Raw genomic sequence first — 21,728 nt, forward strand, 5'->3', positions numbered from 1 at the left:
AGTAGGAGTGAGATATAAGAATAAAGCTTGGCCAGTCAGAAGTGTTCTTCTTAAAACGGATTGTATGTATCTGCCTCTTCCACGCCGACTTCTCAATACAGGCTACTTAGAGTGAATATGAACATCAGATTTACCGACCCGTTTCCCATCAATAAAGACACCAAACTCTACAGCCGCACCGGAAAGAACCATTCTGACCTCAAAGTCTAGCGCCTTGAGAGTCTCCCCGCTAGCATTCTTATAGTCCCTCAGCTTAGAGAGTGGTTTATTGGTCTTGCAGTCAATAGTCGCGAAACGCTTGACGCTCTGTTCTTTGCGAGAGGGGGGGTGGTCCTCCTCGCACTGGAAGAGCTCTAAGTCCCATTCGCCGTCGAAGTGGCCGTTGTAGAGCCTGTAGACGTCTTGTGAGGTGGGTTCCTTTGTAGATACATTCTCGCCCTAGACATATGATAAGTATATGAATTCAAGAGGGGAAAGAGTCGAACTTACTCTGACTAGATACCACCGCATTTGGTTATGCGCCTTGTACCGTTTCTCCAACTCACACCATTTCTTATCCTTCCCGAGGTGCTGGCCTTCGATGAAATGAGTTGTGTATCCGTGACCATAGCTGGCTCTTGATATGGTAGAGGTGACACGAATAGGTAAGCGTATATTGTCAAAGGATCCATCAGCATTGATACCTGAAGCGGCACCATCATGGAAGCCTTTATAAACAGCTCCCCGACAGATAGCCGTGCGCCTATGTGTCCGTTAGTATGAGCTTAAAATGACTTAAAAAAAAAAGTATTCACGGCCTCATTCCAGTTGACTGAAGTATCTTGATACCTGCTTCTTCGTGCCGCATCTTGAGATGGTCGTAAAGGTAAGGGCTTGAGCCCAAGCCTCCAACAAGAATGATTCCCTAAGCACAGCCATTGTCAGAATCAAGCAAAACAGATGGAGGAGGAACCACTGACACTGAGCGGCTGTCCCTGGTCCCGGGACTTTAGCACTTGAGCGTCGATGAGCTTGTCAATGTCATTAAAAACTTGACTGAACGCCTTCTTGATGTGAGACCTGCAATAAATGTTAGGCGCGCTCGGCATATTTTTAGAAAAAGGTGACTAACTTGCTGAAATGAATACGACCATTCTTGATGTATGGTTCCTTTTCTGTGTCGTTGAGCTTCTTTTCCTTGCCGAATGCTTCTGCTGGAACAGAAACTAGATATTCCTTGCTAGAATTTGTTGGCTTGAACTGTGGCTTGATAGAGAGCTCCCACTCCCCCTTGAGGAGTTCTTTGATACCCGCTCTACTAAGCCGGTCCCATCTGCGCCCTAGGCGGTTTTTAATCATGTATTCAAAAGCTTCGTCAATGAAGATACCGCCGCAGAGCCCCCCTGTAGGATATTAGCTTAGGAGTGCACCATGTCGCAATCGAACTGACCGGATCCTTCAACCGCTTCATCCATAAGAATGGGATTGACTGAACCAATCTTGTATGTAATCAAGTCCTAAGATTGACCGGTTAGAAGGTGATACTGTACTATAATAAGTGATGACTTGCAACTGTACCGCCACCTGCATCGCATACGAGGTAAACCTCGTTAGGCTTCGTCCCTCGTCCGGGTTCGCAAAGAGTGGAAAGTGCAGCTGCTTCCGGCTCCGGTGCAAACGTCAATTTGGTCTCACCAGCATTTCGTCGATCCACGATCCCCGCCTTCTTTACCGCCTCTGTCATTTCCTGGCGTGCATAGTGGAGGCGATGAATAACTCAGCCAATAAACTCAGTTTCTTTCAGCCCCAGGTGACAGACGTGACTCCCTGCTTCTGGGAGGCTGATTGAGAAGCAGGCTGCCAAAGTATAACAGCATGATTGTCTAGAGCGGGGTAACCGAGCAATGCCTTGTTTCAGGCTGGGGTTGTTCCAGTTCAGCTGTACAGCGTCCTAAGCCAGGATAATGCCTTGCCTGGCCTCGGGGTGTAAGAAGACTTCTGACGTTAAACTAAGGTGCTAAAAATACTTACTCCAAGATCCTCTAAAACTTTGCTAAATTTACCTAAGTTTACCTAAGGCTTTGTGTCACCTAGGATAGAGGTCCTAAGTTTTATTGCATCCCCTTGCCTGGGTCTGGAAACACCTTGGCTTGAGCGACCAGGTTCAGCTTGGTGGTCAGATGACAAGAGTTTGAAACATTGTGTCGGCCTGTTATGAAGCCTTGACAAGTGGCGTTGATAGCCGCCCGCAAGGTGGCCTTGTTGGCTCAGGCCAGCTCGACCTAGGCCCATGCGTGCGGCCATAACCATCTTACTATCCAATGGCGTGCTGAAACCTTACAAGGCTCCCAGATGTTCTAGACTGCGGCGAGCAAGCTGAACTCTGTGAACCGAAATGTCATGATACAGGTTTCACCACCGAATGTGATGGTGATGTGGCGTATCACGAGTCGACGCCCAAATTACAAACAACAATGCCACCCAGCTGAGTGTATCATTCTAATTATAGCAAGCAGATTGGCCGATCATTTGTGTAGGAGTAGGCGCCCTACTTCTGAGAAGGCCGAGCCTGATTTCCATCGCACCGACTCGCAAAGCGGCTAGAATTGTCACATAACTCTTGTGTCTGGGTCCAAAGCAGCTTCTGTTCGATTACCTCGACGTGGCCTGTTCTCTGCCTGAACAAGTATTTTAAGTGTGATTTTGGTGCACCTTGACTTCAAAAACCTTATATTTTATGATTGGAAATCTTAACCCATTTCAGTCCATTTGAAGGGTATCATGGTAAGACTCACGTCAAACATATCCATAGGCCTGGAGTCTTACTTCAATACTAGGAAGTTTTCAAACCTAACCACGATAGCCCGGAATTGACGGATCAACAGCGTTCCGGTACCGAGCCTCACTCAAAGCAAGGCTATCCACCAAGTGATCTGATGGATATCGATGAGTGCCAAGAGCAACTAAGTTCTGTCTGCTGATTTACAGGAAAAGTGTGACATGATGAGCAAAGATGCCATCAAGAAAATTCAAAAGCTTAAAGAATCACAGGATAAATGTGACACGATCAGCCAAGATGTCATGAAGAAAGATCAGGATGTTACAAAGTTTCGCAATTTGTGGAAGAAAGCCGCCATGGAGCATGATAAGTTCCGAGCCAGTGGACAAGGGTTCTACCAGATCACGGACGAGTATCTTGTGGAGCTCATCAATCATCTCAGACTCAATATTCGAGACCTTTCGATCCAGTACTTTGACGGTATCGCTCTGAAAGGAGATCGATTTACCGTTTATCAGCCGCACTATTTCAACCACCTGAATAACACTACTCTAGAACGCAAAGGATACATGCGATATCTCGAATCACCTACAAGATCCCATGAAGTCGTTCAAGCATTTCTTTGGAGAGTCATCGTCCATGAAATCTTTGACAAGTTTGAATGGCTTGGTGCAGACACCTGTGACGACTTTCGACACCTCAGGTATGGACTAAAGCCTCGTAAGTCCACATATCACCCAGTCCAGATTGAATTGTCATATTAATGTCAAAGCGTTACTTGCCACTACTCAGGGAGGGCCATCACTGCCAAGTCACGAAGCTGAGAGAAAGTTCCATAGCTGGAGTTCTACCACTATATCGATGTTGCTCACTAGCATCAATGTAGAGAAGGCCAACAACTACATAAATCATAGGACCGACGATCATGTCAAACGTATTATAAACACGGTTAGCAATGTCCTCATAAAGGATAGGGAGAGGAGCTTCAAAAACCAACTGTCAGCGATTATTACTAAAGCATTTGCTTTGGACAAGGAGATTAGTCGCCAGGTTGCGCGTGTGATCTGGAGATTCAATGTTTTCCAACTAGAAGAAAACGCTGATCACCCCGATGCCGCCCCCAGCAAACCAGGTCTGGTTATGGCCCCAGCTGTTTTTAAGAGGGGCAAGTCTACAGGTGAAGGATTTGATCATGAGACAAAGCTGCTGGATATAGTAGAGGGCAGTAAATAAACAGGATAAGTTTCATGCTACATTCACTCCTAACTCATGATTTATTGTATTATATCTTGTCAATATTCTGGTCCATGCACACAGAAAGAGACTGAGGCCAATGCTACTGCAACCTCGGTACCACGACCCTCTGAACTTTCATATACTAGACTCACAATTGAATAGATTATTGTTGTGTAAACATAGCATAGCGCCTGATGAGACAAGTCGGACGGCTCCCTTTCATGACACCCTGTCGGTCGATTCTTAACATCCGTCGTTGTCCAAGATAAAGCTGGTCGCCAATGCTGGATTGAAGATTCAGTATCTGGAAGCCTTTGCACCAGTAAAGCGCATTTTCAAAGACGAGAGTCTCTGACCTAGATGCCAATGTAATTAGGCCGTCAACCAGAGTAATCTCTCTCCATGAAACCAGTTTGAAGGTGTCATTTCACCTCTATAATTATCTCTAAATTAAATCGTCTTAACCATTTCTATCAATCTCGTACAGACTCATATCATTCTGCCTTGCTGATATTGTTCGCGATGGTAGACTGAGGTCTCGTAGACCGTCTTCGGTCTGCATATTCATACCTTCTTCTGTATTGTAGCTTGGAATCGTGTAGTTCGTTGAAGCTCTCTTGTCCCTCGTGCTGATGATCCGAAGGGTACGTAGAGGACGATTCGATACTTGTTCGGGGGTCCGGCGGTAGACCCGTAAGATGAGAATACGCATGACGGGAATGGAGGCTGCTATAATGGTGACTGCACACTCGGTAGTACTCCATATGATGATCCCGACACGATCCACTGCGAGATATATCCGTGGTAAGTAACTAGAAAATGGTGGTCAATCGTGTGACTTACGAGTTCGATTCTTGCTGCTGAGGCCAAGCATTTTGTAGCATTTAGCTGCTGCGGCGGCGGCGGCACTAAACAATCATCAGTGGATAGCCATATGGTGGTATCAGAGAGACTGACAAGATACCAAAGATCAAAGCAATCCCAACGCCGATTTTTTCTCGGGTCCTCATGGATAGCTTCCAAATGATGGTCCAAGCAATAACGCAGAGAATGAGGTCAACTAAGCCTGAGAAAGCTTCCTGCAGTCAATAAGATGCAACTCAAAGCAAGTCAAGGACTTACCCCCGGCAAAGATATTATAGTATGTCGCAACCATAGGATTCCAACAAGTTCCAGGTAGACTGGAGTGCCAGACCTTTTTGGCGGGTGTACACTTCACAAAAGAGAAAACAATGACCAGGTCCATGATGATGTTTGTCGAGATGATGAGAAACCAGAGAAACCAGCTCGTCCAGCCATCAACTAATTGTATCAGCGTGAGGGCGAATGACGTTTTGCTCCATGCTGCGGATAGAACTCCGAAGATGCCGAATATCGTTCCCGTGAGGGCGATTGTCGGTACGACTGCTGGATCAACCTTTGCCTGATCCTTGCCGAAACCGAGGGTGACATTGAAGATGACGAGACCAGTGCCAATGGTGAGACATATCTGATAAGAAGTCGCGCGATGTTAGTTCAGCTCCAGGAATCTAAACGCGGTAGTTGTTCTGATCGCGTCGCTATGACGGATCTCACAGATCGTGAGCTCAAACTCAACATAGATTAGCTGTTACTCACCCAAGCTGCAATCAAGATATAATCATCCCACCAAAACCCCCTCCGTCGAATAACCTTGCAATACAATCTCAGACCCAAGAACAAGCCCGCCAAAACAGTCAGCGACACAGAAACCACGATTATCGTTGTGCCGAGACCCGTAGGCGACGTCATCAGCGAGAGGGACGCTTTCGCTGCCTCCCAGGGAGATTTCGTTCAAGACATGGGAATGGAAAAAAGGAAGATGAATGATGCAAGAAAAAGGGAGGGCAAGGAATTGAAGTGTAATCTGTCCAGTATGAGAGGTCCGAGTCCCTTTTGCTTTTTGCGTGCGCCTCCCCGGAAACAGGCGGACCAACGGATTTAATGATCAGCGGCACTTCTGTTGGGCGTGACATTACACCGTAGGCTAGTGGTTTATGGCGCTCGGTAGTGCAGTACCAAACAATTGTTACTGGTCTGGTCGCTGAGAGGCTTTAATTACCAGTGTAACGTATCTAGGTTAAATCATCTCAGGTTCTGGGTATCACTTGAATAATATCCGTGAAGCTCTCGACATCTGCATATTCTCAGCTGAAAGAGCAAGATACAGATTCCGCGTCGAGTCAAAGTCGCGACAGATTTGTGAACAGCCTGTCTTACGGGCGACAGTGTCTCACTGGTACGAGTCAGTCACAGTGCATTGAACTGAGGCCCAAGCCACTGTCACGGAGCTATCCTTAGCCATAAACTCAAAATCAAGCCTGCCTATCAGTGACTCTTTGGATGTCAAGGGCGCTGCAATCACGTACTGATTTGGTCTCGGCATAAATGCTCATCCACGATCGACTCCACAAGCTTATCCTCGCGGCTCGCTCCCGGGCACCGTTCAGATTTACTATGATCAAATAGTGACAGAGGTGACTCACTAGGCCACTTATTTACTCACCTTTCATGTTAATATCGATACTACATCTACTGTGTAATTGAAGTGGTTGAAAACCTCAATAGCGCCACGCAAGAACTCTCTACGGACCACTGGAGCCGCCCTGAACCTAGGATCTAGAGCTCCGTGATACTCGTCACACCAGCGCAAATTTCCTGTATATCCGAGTAGCTACTCTTATGAGCGTGCCTCTCACCCCCTGGACCTCGGAGGATCAGTGTTTGAAGACGAGTGTACCACGCAGAAGAACCATTGGCTCTGCATCACAAAGGTTGAACTTTATGCATTGGGACTTATCGATATCGAGATGTCGAAGTTTCGGCAAGATTTCTCCATGCTTACGATTGTCCAGCAGGGAATACAGAAGTTCAAAATGCCTCTTGCGCCCGATAGTTTGATCGTCTGCGATTTGTATCTTCAAGCGTTCTACGTTAAAGCATGACGCCATGGCGAGACACATTTCGGCGTCGATGGCATTGGAATGCGCGTTTTGAATCGATTCACGATTGAGTGATGGCCTCTCAGCATATCGCATCAAGAGAACCGAGTCCGTCATTATAGATGAGCTCTTGGTTGTCGATAGCAGCAAGCATAACTGGTTCACCATATGCGCCAAATCTGGCTGGCAATAGAGTACTCCAAATATGTAGGTCGACGGGGGACCGATACAGTGGAAGAGGATTGGCATTACAATTAAGCGGAGGCATCTGCATGCATGAGTTAAGGCCAAGAACGTTTTGACGTTTGCTGCATCGTCTTCATTGTGGATGTCGTCACTGCTATGAGAGTAGAACCAGGAGAAGATACCACGGAGAAGCTCGGAAGCTAGGATATTACTCATTCTCGGTTTTGCGGCACGAGGTGTGTCCACGATGAGGTTCGACGGAATGGAGAGTCAAGAAATAACAGTGTCTGTAAAGGCGGGGTTATAGCCTGATTGTTCCTCGACGTTTTAGTCAGTAATCCTGCACCACCTTGGAGACATAGTCCACTAATCGTCAGATGCCAAGTAGCTGTCACAGTAGCTATCTGACAAAAGCAAAGGTCTTAAAATACAAGTATATCAAGACAAAGAATTTATTAGCTCTAGTTCATTGCTTCTTGCCTCCCTACAGCTTAGCTACAACTCTAGGGTCTCTAACTACCACGTTCCCACCACCACTTAAAGCCGGACCTTGCAGCTTCCGCCTCAAAATCTTACCAGCCGGGCTCTTCGGTATTATAGACACAAACTCAATCTCCTTAAGCCACTTATGTCGCGCCTTTTCCTTCCTAACATAGTCAAATATCTCCTTTGCAGCTTCAACCGGTCTCGACATTTCAGAATGCTTGAGAACTACAAACGCCTTGGGCCTTTCACCTGCTCGCTCATCGGGAATACCGCACACAGAAACATCATCGACGCATGGATGTCCGAGAAGAAGGCCCTCGAGCTCTGCTGGGGCAACTCCAACGCCTTTGACCTTGATTATCTCCTTTAGCCTGTCAGTGATAGCCAGCATCCCGTCATCATCGAAGTAGCCTATATCGCCAGTATGCAAAAAGTCATCCTTGTCGAATGTGCTTTCGGTTGCCTCGAGGTTGTCAAGATAGCCCATAGCGATTTGTGGCCCACGAGCCCAAATCTCACCTGCCTTGCCAACTTGACAGTCCTCACCAGTTTCGATATCCACAATTCGTACCTCTGTTGATCCTACCAGCATACCAACGCGATGGGCATATTTATAAGCATACTTGGAGGGGGGATGCGATGTAATTGTTGAGCACGACTCGGTCATACCGTAGCCCTGCTTGAAACCGGTCCCGGGGAAAGTCTTCTCGAGAAGAGTCAAAATCTCTCGAGACAGAGGTGCTGCGCCCGATGAGAATCGCTCAACGTGAGATAGATCATACGTCGAAACAAGCTCCGGCTCTCGCACTAGTCTTATCAATATCGGAGGAACAACGACAAGTTCTCTGATCTTATACTCAGAGGCAGTCTTGAGCAGCAAGTCCAGGGTGAACTTGGATAAGACATAAACATTGACATTTCGGTGAATAGGTAGGTGTAGTTGATGTATTATACCCGAAATGTGATGAAACGGCAAGGCTGCCAGAACTCGATTGTGGGTAGCGAGCGTGATATCCGCGGTTTGGATGCATTGGGCTATAATATTGGCGTGCGAGATCATGACTGCCTTGGGAAGGCCCGTAGTACCACTGCTGAAGCAGAGAAAAGCACAAATATCCATATTTGTCTTTCCGTCGGCGACTTGGAGTGCAGGTGCCTCAATAAGAGCCTTCGAAGCGTCGATTATCTCTTGGATACTCGTGATGCCTTGCCTGGAACCTTGGAGCAAGATAATATTCTTTGGCGCGATCCCCGCCTTTTTAGCTCCAGCACGGGCTACATCGAAATTATCAGCCGTCGCAAAGATAACTTTTGCTTTGCTCGTTTTGAGACTGTAATAAAACTCATCGATGGTGTACTCGGGTGACACGCCGCAAGCTACTGCTCCAACCCGAACGGCAGCAAGTGTCGCTACAGGATACCAAATGGAGTTTTTCGCAAACACTACAACAGTGTTATTTTCACCAAGGTTGTAGTTGGTAACAAGAGCCGATGACAAGGTTATTGCGTAGTCTTTGAGAGATTGGAAGCTGATGTGCTCTTTGGTGATAGCGTCAGTAAAGCCTGGGGCATTGCGATCAGAGGAAAGAGGCTTGGACTCCAGAAGCCATGACCAAACAGTTTGCTTGGGGGAGACTGTAAAGCCAATGTCAGCGCTAGTCATATGTGAATAAGGGACATAACTTACATGAGATCTTGGGATTCTGCGACTGGTAGATCATGATGCTTTGCTAGACCTTGAACTGGTATTGTATTTCCAGGTGCATATCAGTAAATGGACTAATTTAATAACATTAAAACTACCGGAAAACGGCGAAGTAGATGTCTCCATCTTAGAGCCGAGGTTGCCGTGTAGTGAATTGGACTTTAATTCCTTGTAGTACGGTACCTCAAAATGTGAATGCCTCGGCGCGGCACATGCAGCTTATAGCTAGTGGAAATTGAGGAGGTTCTGACTCGTTAAATTGACTCGGAATGATTATAGTGTATGAACCCCGCTCCGTATTTAGAATGCGGCCTCTTTGGGTCCCCGCCGTCATTTATACAAGCAATTACCGTCTCATACTTGCAGCATTCACTTAAGAAGTTATCGGCACTACTGTGTTTCGTACATGATTTCATTCTGCAAGATATTTCTTACCTACCAGACAATGCAAGCTTTACCGAGAAAGGTGGCAGTCATTCACACTCCATACTGGAACGAGTCAGAGCAAAAGTTACCTGAAGATGAATTACAGGACCTCTTCACCCCAACAATCATCTACTTCCCGCGGTCAGACAGAAAGGGCTATATTTCCCACGACTCACCGCGCCGCCCGAAGAGAGATTCTCAGTCAAGAGTACACAATAGCCTGGATGAGCGACGTGGTCAAGACACAGAGGCAAACCGGCCCGAACAATCTCCCGCGTCTGCGTTCTCAAGTCCTTCCATCACTTGCAACTTTAACATGACTGATTTCGAGCGCTTCCTACTCAGCGATACCGGCAAAGAAGCGCAGCAAAGTAAATATTCTTACTACACTATCACAGAGCCTTCTCCAGACCGCGATTCAAGCCGAAGAAAGAAGAGAAGAGTAGATGAACGGAAGATGGCGGAGAAGGAGATACGCGAGTATGAGCGCTGGGTTTTTGGCACTTGGGAGAATATATTTTCAGGGTCCTATTCATATTCTGGGTAAACATTAGAGAACTCGGAGAGCTTCTACATAATGCAATGCCCTTCAATTGTGACATCATTGTCAATTGTGTGAATGGAGTCATAGTATGTACCTGAGCTTAATACATGGGATCAATCAATTGCCTCTGGAACAGAAAATGGGTTGCATCGTTAGCTTACGCCTGCAGTGCCTCGAAGGGATGATCTAGCCTCGTCCAACTGCGGGCAACCTGACAGCTTGGGATACCCCTCATGAGGTCTCGGTACTCTCGGACTCTAGAGTCAAGGATGTCCCATTTCCTAAAGCCTTATTGGTCACTTTGGATCAACAGTATCAACTGTCAATTCTTCGTATGAACTCTAAATACTGCAACTACCGAGGTCAATACGACCCCGCCTATCGTGAAATGGATTAGCTCTTGTTTTTTGTCTCCGCTCCCTTCAAGCTATTAGCCCGACATAGCAAACGCTATGATAGCATCTCCCCTTGACCGCAAACATCCCCGCAATAGCTCACCGAACGGTGGCCGAACCTTAACCCAGCTGGAATGTCCGTGTCAGATAATCTGACAAGATAAGATGAGCTTTCTGAAAGCTCACTAGCTTTTTCGCAACAAATTCCATAAACAGCCTAGAACCGGGATCCCTGGTAAGCTTCAAGCCAGGACCATTTGATCACTTACCACTTATCTCTGTGTACAAAACCAAGCTCTTGGACTCTTATCGACAACATCAACTTACTAGACCACGTTCCAGACTACTCATATCTACTATTCTCCTCTGATTATTGTTATCATATTCGTTGCAGACTAGCCCCGCCTACGATGAAGTTCTCTTATCTCAAGGCACTGTTACCTCTACTGGCTTTGGTCGTAGGCGGCTTGACCCAATGCCCAAAGAAAGTCACGACCTACTCCCCTATTCTCTCCACTGGCCCCAGCGACGTCCTGTTCACTTCTTGTGCCACTGGTGCTGACGGTCCTCGTGTCTATCCCATCAACTCGACCACTTACGATTGGTGGTACTTTGACGCCGTTTCTGATGATGGCGAACACGCCCTGACCGTCATTTTCTTCACCTCTTCCTTTGTCGGATTCAGCTTCGACTTGTTGAATCCGATCGACCCTCTAAACGTCTATGTTTTTTACAACAACGGTGGCGATGGCTTCTCCTTCCCCATTGCCTCTACCTCCGTCACGATCAAACTCGATGGCGATGGAGCTTCCGGTGATTGGACCGGATCTGGTGCCAGTTTTCAAGGAGCGGCAGACCTGAGTACCTACAAGGTCACCTTCAAGAAAACATTGTTGAACCCATCCGTTGAAGGAACTTTTACGTTGAAATCTGTGAGTCTACACCATGGCTACGCTGGAATAGCCTATGGAAAGATGGAAGTAGCTAATGTTTTGGAATTAGCGCGGCCCTGGTCACTATGTCTGCGGTCCTCTTGAAGCAGGCCAGAACGAAAAGGTTCTCCCTAACGTTGGCTGGGTGAATGTTATGCCTGCCGCAGACGCCGCAGTTGACGTCAAGATTAATGGGGAAAACATCAAGTTTACTGGTAATGGATATCATGATAAGGTATGTTTATATGTTCACAGCTGCCCGTCTCCAACAATCTCAGATAAGCATATTGATATGAAGACCAATAAACTAACTCGAGTCTGCTACTCAGAACTGGGGTGACGCTCCTTTCTTGGCCTCGTTGAACGGCTGGTACTGGGGCCATGCTACCTTTGGCGACTATAACATTGTCTTCTTCGACATGCTTGACAAAGACGACGTCGAGAAGGTGGGCGGTTACGTTTTGAAGGACGGAAAGGTTGTAGGAAATACGTGCACCACGGGCCTTCGAGTCCGACCTGTCGGCACGCCATATCCACCAACTCTATTATCGACCAACCCGACCCAGATGACATTGAACATGACTCTGGACGATGGCTCCGAGTTGGATGCTCTTCTGACTGTGAAAGAAACCCAAATTGACATTGGACTCTACACCAGGTGGATTGGCTCGATTGATGGAACCGTCGGTGACTATGCAGCCTCAGGCTCTGCCCTGTGGGAGCAGTTCAAGGTTGCTTCATGATTTGAGTTAGTTATAGTTGGTTTAAGCGGGAGTAGTAAAAGTTGGCAGAGTAGCTGAGGGGATCGAGGGAAAAGGGAGGAAAAAGAGAAAAAAAAGAATAAAAAGAGTAAAAAAAGTAAAAAAGGACTTATATAAATAAAAGATAAAAAATAACTTTAACCTATCATGTTCCATTTATAGCCTAAATGACATTGACTTTTTTCTCACCAAGAATCATCAGGGTCCCGGTTAGCTAGGTTGATCATCTAGGCACTAGTGTTTATCTCCCAACACCGAGGCCCACCTTGGACTGATCCCTTCTGTGCAAGGAGGAGCCCATAGATTACGGGCAAGTAGATTAATAATTCCATTCACGAGATCACTTGGACTCTTCTGAGCACCTTCACTTCGTAGCTAGAAGCGTAATCCAGTAGCACTGCATGTTGTGTAAAGCGTGTAGGTGACAACGAGCATTCCAGCTTTGATTGAAACGGCCTAATTTTCTTGATATGACGGTGGCGGTCGAGATGACTTTATTATGCTCCCTCAATCACGCAGTATGTTTAATCTGACAAATTATAGAAGGCTGGCATGCTGAGAGCGCGACAATATAATATATATATATATATAGGTACAGAGTTATATGAAGTATAGTTAAATCCTCTCTTAAGCCACAGTACATGTTCAGCACCAACTCAGTGCGCAATACGAGCTGCAATGCGGTTAGTCATGTACTTCTTGGTGTTTCCGATAAAAGCGCATGCTACAATAGCGCAGACTCCAAAAGCAATGCTTGTCAACCACACATATTTCAGCGCGTATGCATATCCCCATCGGCTGCCAACAGCAGCAGCCTGCAATATCTCAGGAGTGACGCCAGGGACAGATGCTAGGGCAGAAGGGTCCAGAATGAATGCAGTGACAAATTGCGTGGCTGAGGTGATTGGCAGGCCTGCTTTGATAGCATATTCAGCAACGACGTAAGGGAGCTTGGCCTTGAGCTTGTGGTAGAAAATGTTGTAATAGATGCTGTAACCAATAGAGCCCCCAACGACACGGATCGACAGCGATAAGGCGACACATGTGGCGATGAGTTCGTCTGGCCTAAGATGAGAGAGAGATAGTTAGCAAATAGGGTTGTCCCTCTTGTGAGTAGTCAGTGCGACTTACGCAACAGTAATTGCAACAGTCGCCGCTGGAACGAGGACGCCGCCGACTCCAATGCCGGAAAGGGTGCCAAAAACATAGATTAAAGCAGGAGTGTCGGGGGTCACCGCGGCCAAGGCTCCTCCAAAAGCAGTCATCATAACGCAGGAGAAAAGGAGCAGCTCTCTGGCATTTCCTTTGAACCACGAAAGTGCTCCATTGATGACCGTGGCGCCAATAGTGATACCGAGGCCAGAGGCCAAGCCCTTGAGGCCGACCTGGACAGGAGCTGGATCGAACACCGTCAACGCTTCGAGCGGGTAGAAGTTGATGGACGAGTAGAAATTCAAGCCGCCTACAAAGGCCACCAGGAAGGCCACTGCAACGACGCGTTGCCCTTTGAACAAGTCACCTGGGACCATTGGAAACTTTGCGAACTTGGCTTCCCAGACGCAAAATGTGATGATCAGAGCGATACCGACCAGAAGGAGGGATAGGACATAGGCAGAGGACCAAGGATGTGAGTATCCACCAGCCTGAAGAGCAACAAGGCTTTTAATAGCATTAGATGAGTCTATAACGATCGAGCTGAAGTGAATTGGGAGACACTTACAAAAGAGTCAGGCCGACAATGGATAGGAAAGCCCCAACGTAGTCGATAGACTTGAGAATTTCCATCTTGGATAGTTCCTCGCCTCTCTTATGAGAGTGCGGGAAATATGTGAGCGCCACCACCGCAAGGCAGATGCCATTGTATATCCTGGAATCGATTCTCGTCAGCGCTTATAAATGCCAAATACCATCTCAGAGACCTACAGTGAGATCCACATGCCCCATCTCCATGTGTGATAGGTGCTCAAGATCTGGCCGTACATGACGTATGGAACAAAGGGAATAACGAAGAAGGTCACCAGCGCGAGGTAGAAACCGCGCTTCTTCACAGGGACGAGTTCCGCGATGCTACCGGCACGATAAGCAGTCAGTAAATTCTAGACCAGGAAGCGAAGAGACTACAAACCCAGCAAGAGCGGTGAGTTCACCGACGGCTGCTCCAGCACCGGCAAGAGACATGCCAACGACCGCCTGGCCAAAGGTGTGCGTTGTGCCGACGAGAATGACACCAACAAGGATGGTCACGCCGCCAGCGAGCGAAATGTAACGTCGGCCGAAGAGATCTTGGAGATATCCGACAAAGGGCGCCACAACGGCAATGGTCAATGTGTTGGCGATGGGCAGCCACGAGGACTTTTCGGACGATCCGATGTCTTTGACGATATAGGTGAGGGAACCCCCAACAAAGTACAGAGGAATCTGCGCGCCTAGCGAAATGAACACGGTGATTGTTTCAAGGGAATGGGAGAGTAACATACCTACGTATAGCCCAGCAAGAGAGATGGAGGCAATGGCATGGCGCCAAGTCCAATCGACAACTCCATCGGAATCGTCTCCCTTGACGGCATGGGCGTTATAGCTGGCGTCGGTGGCCAGAATACCACCGTACTCAGCCTTCTCTACCTGCTCCGAGAAGGGGGAAGAATGATCGTCTTCTTGGGACTTTGTCATGACGGCGTTGTACACACTGGAGAAAAGATGGTGGAGGAAAGCTGGGACGGAAAGAACGAGGTATGAAAGGTCGGAATAATATACTGTGAGTGTCATGTAATAATACTAACAATAATTATATTGCTATGCTGCTAATTCTAAGCGCTTCTCCCATGTCATATATTCATTCATTTTCTCGGTAACTTCAACATCCCGAAAGCCATATTCTGTGCCAAGGGACCAAGGCTGTCAAAACGCGGGGACCCCAGATAGCCCAGCTCAAGTAGGTTAGTCATGATAAGTCACCCCTGAAGCGATCTCTGTACATTTTGGGGTCTGGATGCGGGGCCCCGCACTCTTGGTGGTAGCCATTTCCCCTTGAGGGATAACCCCAGAAAACTGCCGAACCAGCCGCGGCTCGAGTCAGATTGTCGGAGTCAGACAGTTGGGATCCTTGACTCCGACAATCTGACATGGACAAGACGCCAAATCAGCTTGGGGCTCGCCTCTCAAGGCTGTGACTAGCCCTGTCTAGAACCAGCAACTGCTTGTTAGTCAACGGGTAGGAACAAGAGCTTACATGTAATTAGTCCAATGAGGCCATGGCCATCCACTCTTCGGGGCCCTGCAACGCTCCGAGGGTGCGCATGCCAGGCATGAATGCTACAACACGTTCCATGTCAACTGTTACACACCAGATAGTCTTATCCGCTGGTATGGGACGTCCACTTGCGGTCTGGCTATTACTACTGTACGTAAAGGGACTCACAGAGCAGTCGGGTTTCTCAATGGGACCGAAGCTGTAGATATCAGGCCAAGACCTCCTCCGAGTTACCTAGGAGTCTGTTCTACATCGACTGTCCGTATCGTCTTCGACATCTAAGTTAGCAACCGCGTCACTCCCATTAACCATGGCACCACCCAAAACCACCAAGTTTGAGGACGAGATGCGGGAGGCCTGGGGTTATCGATTCAAATGGACCAAAGACCACCAGACCCCAGAGCAGTATGACTATCTCAAACACTCCTGTGACACACTGGGCGAGGATTGTGCAGTGCTCCTGAATGAAATGTATCCGGCTGAAAGCGGAACCTCTAAGAGTCAGCAAGACAATCATAGCTCCAATGCCACTTCTCGGGACGGAGCGAAGCCTGAGAATCGTCCCTCGAAATACCGAGATCTATACGAGCTGTTCTGCGAGCATCACACAGAGCATCCAAAGCTCCAGAAGCTCTGGGAGGAGGTCAACACCACGCCCGACTGGGTCGACTGGGACCAGATCGCACGCGGCCAAGACGTCCTATATCGGTATGGAGGCGCCGCCTTCACCGGGTTGACGTACCAGTCGCTCGTCGGAGGCACCGCCGGCGCTCGAGTGGCCGAGGTATTGGGTCGCACGGGCGGGTTTAACGTGAACACCGTGTTCCGCCGTATGCTCGAGACCACCATCTACTTCATCGACGTCACCGAGAGTGTCGACAGCCTCAAGTTCGGCGGCCGTGGCTTCGCTAGCTGCATGCGCGTACGCTTCCTACACGGCACAGTACGACATCGCATCCTCCAGCTCGCAGCCAAGCGCCCGTCTTACTTCTCAGTTGAAAAGCTTGGTATTCCCATCAACGACCTGGACTCGATCGGCACCATTGCCGTCAATTGCGCAACCATCATCTGGCAGTCACTCCCGCGGCAGGGCATCCATATGCGCGAGCAGGAGATACGCGACTATGTAGCCCTGTGGCGCCTCATCGCCTACTACATGGGCACGCCGACCGACTTCTTCTCCACGCCGGCCAAGGCGCGTGCTATCATGGAGTCGCTGTACCTGTACGAGTACAACCCGTCGAGCAGGTCGCAGACACACGCCCAGAACATCATCATCGCTATGAGTGACACAGCGCCTAGCTACGCCAGTAAGCCGTACCTCGAGGCCACTGCGCGCTGGCTTAACGGCGACCCTCTCGCTGATGCTCTGGGCATTGGCCAGCCCAGCAGGTACTACACGATGCTTGCAGCGGGACAGTGTGTGCTGTTCATGATAGTGTACTATACCTGCCGCGACATCCATTTCCTTGACCGCGCCCAGATTGCGTCCTTCCGGCGAAACGTCAGGGACTATATCAACAACCCAGAACTCGGCCTGGATCACCGCTCTGCCTTTAACTTCAAGTACCTACCCAGCTCGGACGATACCAAGCAGAAGGGCGAGGGCGAGACTCTTGCTAAGTCTAATAAAATTGTATTTTGGACTGCTGATCGCAAGGCGTTGGCTGTGTTATTGATACTCGTGGGTTCCTTGGTTAGTGCTGCCTGGGCTGCCCTTAGGATTGTCAAGTTTGGAGTTAATCTGTTCACTGTTAAATATTCTTATCTATCTCACTCTATTTAACTTGCTATTATATTTATAGCAACGATATGTAACATACTTTTATTATATATCTAGATTACTTTCTAAATATCCATACAATTTACCTCCAGTTTCTATTAGTAATTAATTAATAATTAAAAATATTACCGCCTTGATAAGATGTATCAAGCCAATCACTGTAAAATCCCAATTACCCTACGCTTTTAAAAGCAATTAAAACAAGTTACTCAGGCTTTCTCAAGCTGCGTTTATCAGCAAGTAGGAAACGGCTAGAATCTCTTCTATACCTAGCTGCGTTGGAGGGTGAAACGCTTCCAAGCTATTTCCAAGCCGAGGCTTCCCCCGCACAGTGGTGCCATTTATACTTTGCTAACGGACAAGGAGTTGACATTGCCGGTATGCCGGCCGCGGCATATACTATTACAATATTGTGTTAATACGCCAATTCACCGAATCCATTTACAGGCTAGATCTCCTGCGTGGCGTATTCATTTAATACGTGCTTAAGGGATAGCCGCTCATTTAGTTGTCATTCCACTACAACCAAGAATCATAGAGAGGAAACTACCTATTTGGACCGTTCCTCGCCGAAGCGATCAACACCACAATACGTCGTCAGAACCTCGCCCATGGTGCCGATAAACATCAAACCATGACAAGATCGGATGTGGTAATCATCGGGGCTGGATTCTCAGGTAAGATCGAACAAGGTCGGTATTTTGGCTCTTGTTCAAAGAAACTGATTGTACTAAAGGGATCTGCATGGCCATCAAGCTGCTCGAAGCCGGCATACGCGATATCGTCATCGTCGAGAAGAGTGCAGGTTTTGGAGGGACGTGGAAAGATAACATATATCCAGGAAGTTGCTGCGACAGTTGGTTCATTCAATTCTTCGCAGAGAGGGCTCACTAACCCCCTCACCCCAGTCTTGTCACACCTGTACTCGTATTCCTTTGCACAGAACCCTCACTGGTCCAGAGCGTATCCAGAACAGAAAGAGATCCTTGTAAGTACACAACCCTGTCGGTAGCCGAGCTCTCTTGCTTATTGAGGATCTGCGAAAGAGTTACATTCAAGATGTCGCCCAGAAGTATGGTCTGTATAAGCTCGTACGCTTTGGCTCAGAAGTCACTGCCGCGGAATGGGACTCCGAGTCTCATGAATGGAGCGTCGCCATTCAGGTTTTAGCTGCAAAAGAGGCTGAATTCTGCCCGAGATACACCATCAAGGCCAGCTTCTTGATTGCCGGAGTCGGTCAGCTGAACGAGCCATTTTGGCCCAAGATCACCGGCCAAGAAAGCTTCCAGGGAAGGGTCATGCACTCTGCTCGCTGGGACTGGAGCTATGACTTCGCTGGCAAGCGTGTCGGCATAATCGGTAATGGTAGGTTATCGGGCTACGACCCAAGGGAAGAAACCGCGTCTGACGTTCTATTCAGGAGCTACCGCCGTTCAAATCGCACCTGAAGTCGCAAAGGCCGCCTCTAACTTGACCATCTTTCAACGCTCACCAAATTGGCTCATGCCGAGATTCGACGCAGAGATTCCACGATGGAAAAGGGTTCTATTTGATCATGTGCCTGCGGTCCTCAGTCGGGTAAGGGGGGAGATAATGAATGCTCGCGAAGCCTACTATGAAGCTGTCAATCACGCCGATTCGTCCGACTCTTCGACCATGACGGAAATCTGTAAGCAGCACATGCAGACGCAACTCCCCAGTCGCCCAGATCTGTGGGAGAAACTGACACCAAACTATCCGCCGGGATGTAAACGCATTCTCCTCAGCGATGATTACTATCCTACGTTACGGCTTTCACACGTTACTCTCGAGACACGACAAATCGACAGAATGACTGCTACTGGCGTCGTTGTGAAAGAAGGGCTAGAGGAAAAGATGATTGATCTTGACCTTGTCATTTTTGCGACTGGATTCCAAGCCAAGGACTTCATGCACGGGATTCACGTGCAAGGCGTGGGTGGCCAAACTCTGAGTTCCAAATGGGCAAACGGTGCATCTGCTCTTTACGGCGTCACGGTAGACACTCTGCCAAACTTTGGAATGCTCTACGGGCCGAACACAAATCTGGGCCACAACTCTATCATTCTCATGATTGAAGCGCAAGCCAGATATCTCGTACCCTTGGTGACAAGAGTCGTGAAGAGTAGAGCCCGAGGGGGCAAGTTATCTCTCATGCCTAGAGCACTGAGGGTCCAAGAATGGAACAAAGACCTGCAGAACAGCCTAGGAAGTTCTACCTTCGCAGATCCTAGGTGCAGCAGCTGGTACAAGACAGATAGCGGGGTTGTCACCAACAATTGGAGCGGAACTGTAGTGGAGTATCAGAAACTGCTGTCCAAGGTTGACTGGTCAGATTACGAGCTTGGGGGAGATGGGGGAGAGAATCTTCCGACTGGTAAGGAGTATATCGGCCGTGTTATGGAGGAAACAATTTTCAGTACCCAGCAATTCGTTTCAGTAACAGTTCTGGCGGCATTGACCGGAGCGGTCTCGGTCTATCTTCATCGTCGGGGTCATTTGCTGAAGCACATTTTGTAGCTGTTGAGATTCGCTATAGTCTTTCAATGCATCGGGATTTTATATACACTACTTTTACTTCAGACTCAAATTTGATGGGTTCTAGGAATACATTATTGCATCTATTGTTCTCTACTTAAGTTCGAACTGCCACGTCATCTGGCCAGTATGGTTTGTCCATAATATTGGGCCTTATACACCTTGATAAATTTGCCAAGCTCTCTATGCCGATTTAGTCTCAGCCATAAGTCTCAATAGCAAATAACTCATCTATCTCACCACCTGGAAAGTATGCTTGGCAGTACTCTCCATGGCGTTTATTGCCAATGCTGTTCTTCTTGCTCTTATCAAGTAATTTTATATCAATACTCATTGTATTCGGGATACCTATACACCTAAGAAGACATAACGAAATTACATCAAGCGAGATCAATGACAACCCTTCCATGTAGCTTTCCTTGTTTCATATCTTGGAATACTCCAGTCAAGTCTTCCATCTTGCGAACCTCCACGTGCGGCTTAATAATACCACGAGCAGCAAAGTCTAGGACTTCAATAGCATGCTGCTGATTCCCAACTGCAGAACCCACAACCCTTAACTGCTTTGCAATCATCTGCACTGGCTTGGCTCCCGCGATCGGCACTTCCTCGCCCTCGACCATCCCAACGCAGACCACAGTCCCATTAAACCGCAAGAAGCTCATGGACTGTGCATAAGCTCTCGGTGATGCCGTGCACACAATGACTGAGTGAGCCCCAAGACCACCAGTCAGACTCTTGATCTTGGTCGACATCTCCTCGTCGCTCGAGAATCCCCTCACATCAACAAAGTGCTCCGCGCCCGAACCATGCACGAGATCAGCCTTGCTACTGTCATCGACGCCAATGATACGCAGGCCTAGAGCCCTAGACCCGAGCTGACAGGCCAGATGACCTAAACCGCCTCCCGCCCCAGCAATGACAACCCAGTTCCCGGCTTTTGCTTGACTGCGAAGCAGGGCAGAGTATACCGTCACCCCGGCGCAGAGCATCGGAGCCGCTATAGCCGAGTCCAGCCCTTCTGGTATAGGTGTCACACATGCAGCTGTCCCGAGTACGTATTGTTGAAAGGTGCCTGGGGTGAAGTAGCCGGAGATCTGCTGATTGAAGCAGAGACCGTCTTCGCGGACAATGCAAGGCTCTGAAAAACAACTTTAGCTTTAAGTAGATATTGGATCTCGGGTGATTACATACCGCATCTTCCACAACAGCTTGCGATCCATTTCACTCCAACGCGATCTCCAATCTTCATCCCCGTAGACTCTACTCCTGGTCCCAATTTCACAACCTTGCCTACACCCTCATGACCGCCAACCTGGCCCTTGGGTGTTGGAGCAGGGAGTGATGGCCACTGAAGTAGTATCAGCCTTTGTATCAGTGGTGCAGGTTCATCTTAAGACTAAAATGATACATACGCCATTGGTCATGACAGCCAAGTCCGAGTGACAGACACCGGAATGCGTCCTGTGTAGGTTAACAAGCCGCTCAGCTGTGACTCAATGATATCGGATCATGTGGGTATCTCACATATTTATCAGCACTTCACCTGGTCCTGGTTCCGGCGTGTCCAATGTCACAATCTCGGTCGATATGGAGCCAGGGCTATCGTACACCAAAGCACGGTACTGCTTGGGAATCTCGGGTCCTTCGATAGCCATTATGGAAGTGATTCTTCTCAAAGCCCACGTTGAATTGAGTGCCTTGAGATCAAAGGCCTGTATCGTGATGCGATTGGTGGTTTGTTGTTTCT

General features: G+C 48.2%; 9 protein-coding genes across 9 annotated transcripts; 4 read left to right on the forward strand and 5 right to left on the reverse strand.

Moving 5' to 3' along the window:
- Nucleotides 1–102: 102 nt before the first annotated feature.
- Nucleotides 103–1,723, reverse strand: FSUBG_11037 (actin-like ATPase domain protein; the record flags this gene model as incomplete). The annotated part of the gene is made up of 7 exons (XM_036675677.1): nucleotides 103–438; nucleotides 490–742; nucleotides 795–904; nucleotides 960–1,059; nucleotides 1,112–1,382; nucleotides 1,430–1,496; nucleotides 1,577–1,723. 7 exons carry the CDS (start codon nucleotides 1,721–1,723, stop codon nucleotides 103–105), a joined length of 1,284 nt encoding a protein of 427 aa, XP_036533490.1.
- A 1,259-nt stretch (nucleotides 1,724–2,982) lies between these two features.
- On the forward strand, nucleotides 2,983–3,991 carry FSUBG_11038 (uncharacterized protein; the record flags this gene model as incomplete). Its single annotated transcript, XM_036675678.1, has 2 exons — nucleotides 2,983–3,461; nucleotides 3,673–3,991. 2 exons carry the CDS (start codon nucleotides 2,983–2,985, stop codon nucleotides 3,989–3,991), a joined length of 798 nt encoding a protein of 265 aa, XP_036533491.1.
- Nucleotides 3,992–4,454: 463 nt separating this feature from the next.
- On the reverse strand, nucleotides 4,455–6,525 carry FSUBG_11039 (uncharacterized protein; the record flags this gene model as incomplete). The annotated part of the gene is made up of 6 exons (XM_036675679.1): nucleotides 4,455–4,780; nucleotides 4,838–4,902; nucleotides 4,952–5,060; nucleotides 5,117–5,483; nucleotides 6,382–6,467; nucleotides 6,519–6,525. The coding sequence occupies 6 exons, from the start codon at nucleotides 6,523–6,525 to the stop codon at nucleotides 4,455–4,457; spliced, it is 960 nt and encodes a 319-aa protein (XP_036533492.1).
- Nucleotides 6,526–7,624: 1,099 nt separating this feature from the next.
- FSUBG_11040 (phenylacetyl ligase) lies at nucleotides 7,625–9,347 on the reverse strand (the record flags this gene model as incomplete). The annotated part of the gene is made up of 2 exons (XM_036675681.1): nucleotides 7,625–9,261; nucleotides 9,314–9,347. The coding sequence occupies 2 exons, from the start codon at nucleotides 9,345–9,347 to the stop codon at nucleotides 7,625–7,627; spliced, it is 1,671 nt and encodes a 556-aa protein (XP_036533493.1).
- A 429-nt stretch (nucleotides 9,348–9,776) lies between these two features.
- FSUBG_11041 (uncharacterized protein) lies at nucleotides 9,777–10,304 on the forward strand (the record flags this gene model as incomplete). The annotated part of the gene is made up of 1 exon (XM_036675682.1): nucleotides 9,777–10,304. The coding sequence occupies one exon, from the start codon at nucleotides 9,777–9,779 to the stop codon at nucleotides 10,302–10,304; it is 528 nt and encodes a 175-aa protein (XP_036533494.1).
- Nucleotides 10,305–11,106: 802 nt separating this feature from the next.
- Nucleotides 11,107–12,371, forward strand: FSUBG_11042 (hydroxyneurosporene synthase; the record flags this gene model as incomplete). The annotated part of the gene is made up of 3 exons (XM_036675683.1): nucleotides 11,107–11,628; nucleotides 11,699–11,863; nucleotides 11,958–12,371. 3 exons carry the CDS (start codon nucleotides 11,107–11,109, stop codon nucleotides 12,369–12,371), a joined length of 1,101 nt encoding a protein of 366 aa, XP_036533495.1.
- Nucleotides 12,372–13,045: 674 nt separating this feature from the next.
- On the reverse strand, nucleotides 13,046–15,059 carry FSUBG_11043 (major facilitator superfamily transporter; the record flags this gene model as incomplete). Its single annotated transcript, XM_036675684.1, has 6 exons — nucleotides 13,046–13,454; nucleotides 13,521–14,048; nucleotides 14,110–14,256; nucleotides 14,313–14,456; nucleotides 14,515–14,815; nucleotides 14,867–15,059. 6 exons carry the CDS (start codon nucleotides 15,057–15,059, stop codon nucleotides 13,046–13,048), a joined length of 1,722 nt encoding a protein of 573 aa, XP_036533496.1.
- Nucleotides 15,060–15,949: 890 nt separating this feature from the next.
- Nucleotides 15,950–19,960, forward strand: FSUBG_11044 (flavin-binding monooxygenase-like family; the record flags this gene model as incomplete). The annotated part of the gene is made up of 6 exons (XM_036675685.1): nucleotides 15,950–17,323; nucleotides 17,961–18,099; nucleotides 18,159–18,282; nucleotides 18,331–18,410; nucleotides 18,482–18,787; nucleotides 18,843–19,960. The coding sequence occupies 6 exons, from the start codon at nucleotides 15,950–15,952 to the stop codon at nucleotides 19,958–19,960; spliced, it is 3,141 nt and encodes a 1,046-aa protein (XP_036533497.1).
- Nucleotides 19,961–20,358: 398 nt separating this feature from the next.
- Nucleotides 20,359–21,636, reverse strand: FSUBG_11045 (ADH3-alcohol dehydrogenase III; the record flags this gene model as incomplete). The annotated part of the gene is made up of 4 exons (XM_036675686.1): nucleotides 20,359–21,119; nucleotides 21,173–21,329; nucleotides 21,394–21,442; nucleotides 21,506–21,636. 4 exons carry the CDS (start codon nucleotides 21,634–21,636, stop codon nucleotides 20,359–20,361), a joined length of 1,098 nt encoding a protein of 365 aa, XP_036533498.1.
- Between the last annotated feature and the right edge of the window lie 92 nt (nucleotides 21,637–21,728).

The sequence above is a fragment of the Fusarium subglutinans genome (assembly GCF_013396075.1).
Source record: "Fusarium subglutinans strain NRRL 66333 chromosome Unknown NRRL66333_c0000200, whole genome shotgun sequence".
In the NCBI taxonomy this organism is placed as follows: Eukaryota; Fungi; Ascomycota; class Sordariomycetes; order Hypocreales; family Nectriaceae; genus Fusarium; species Fusarium subglutinans.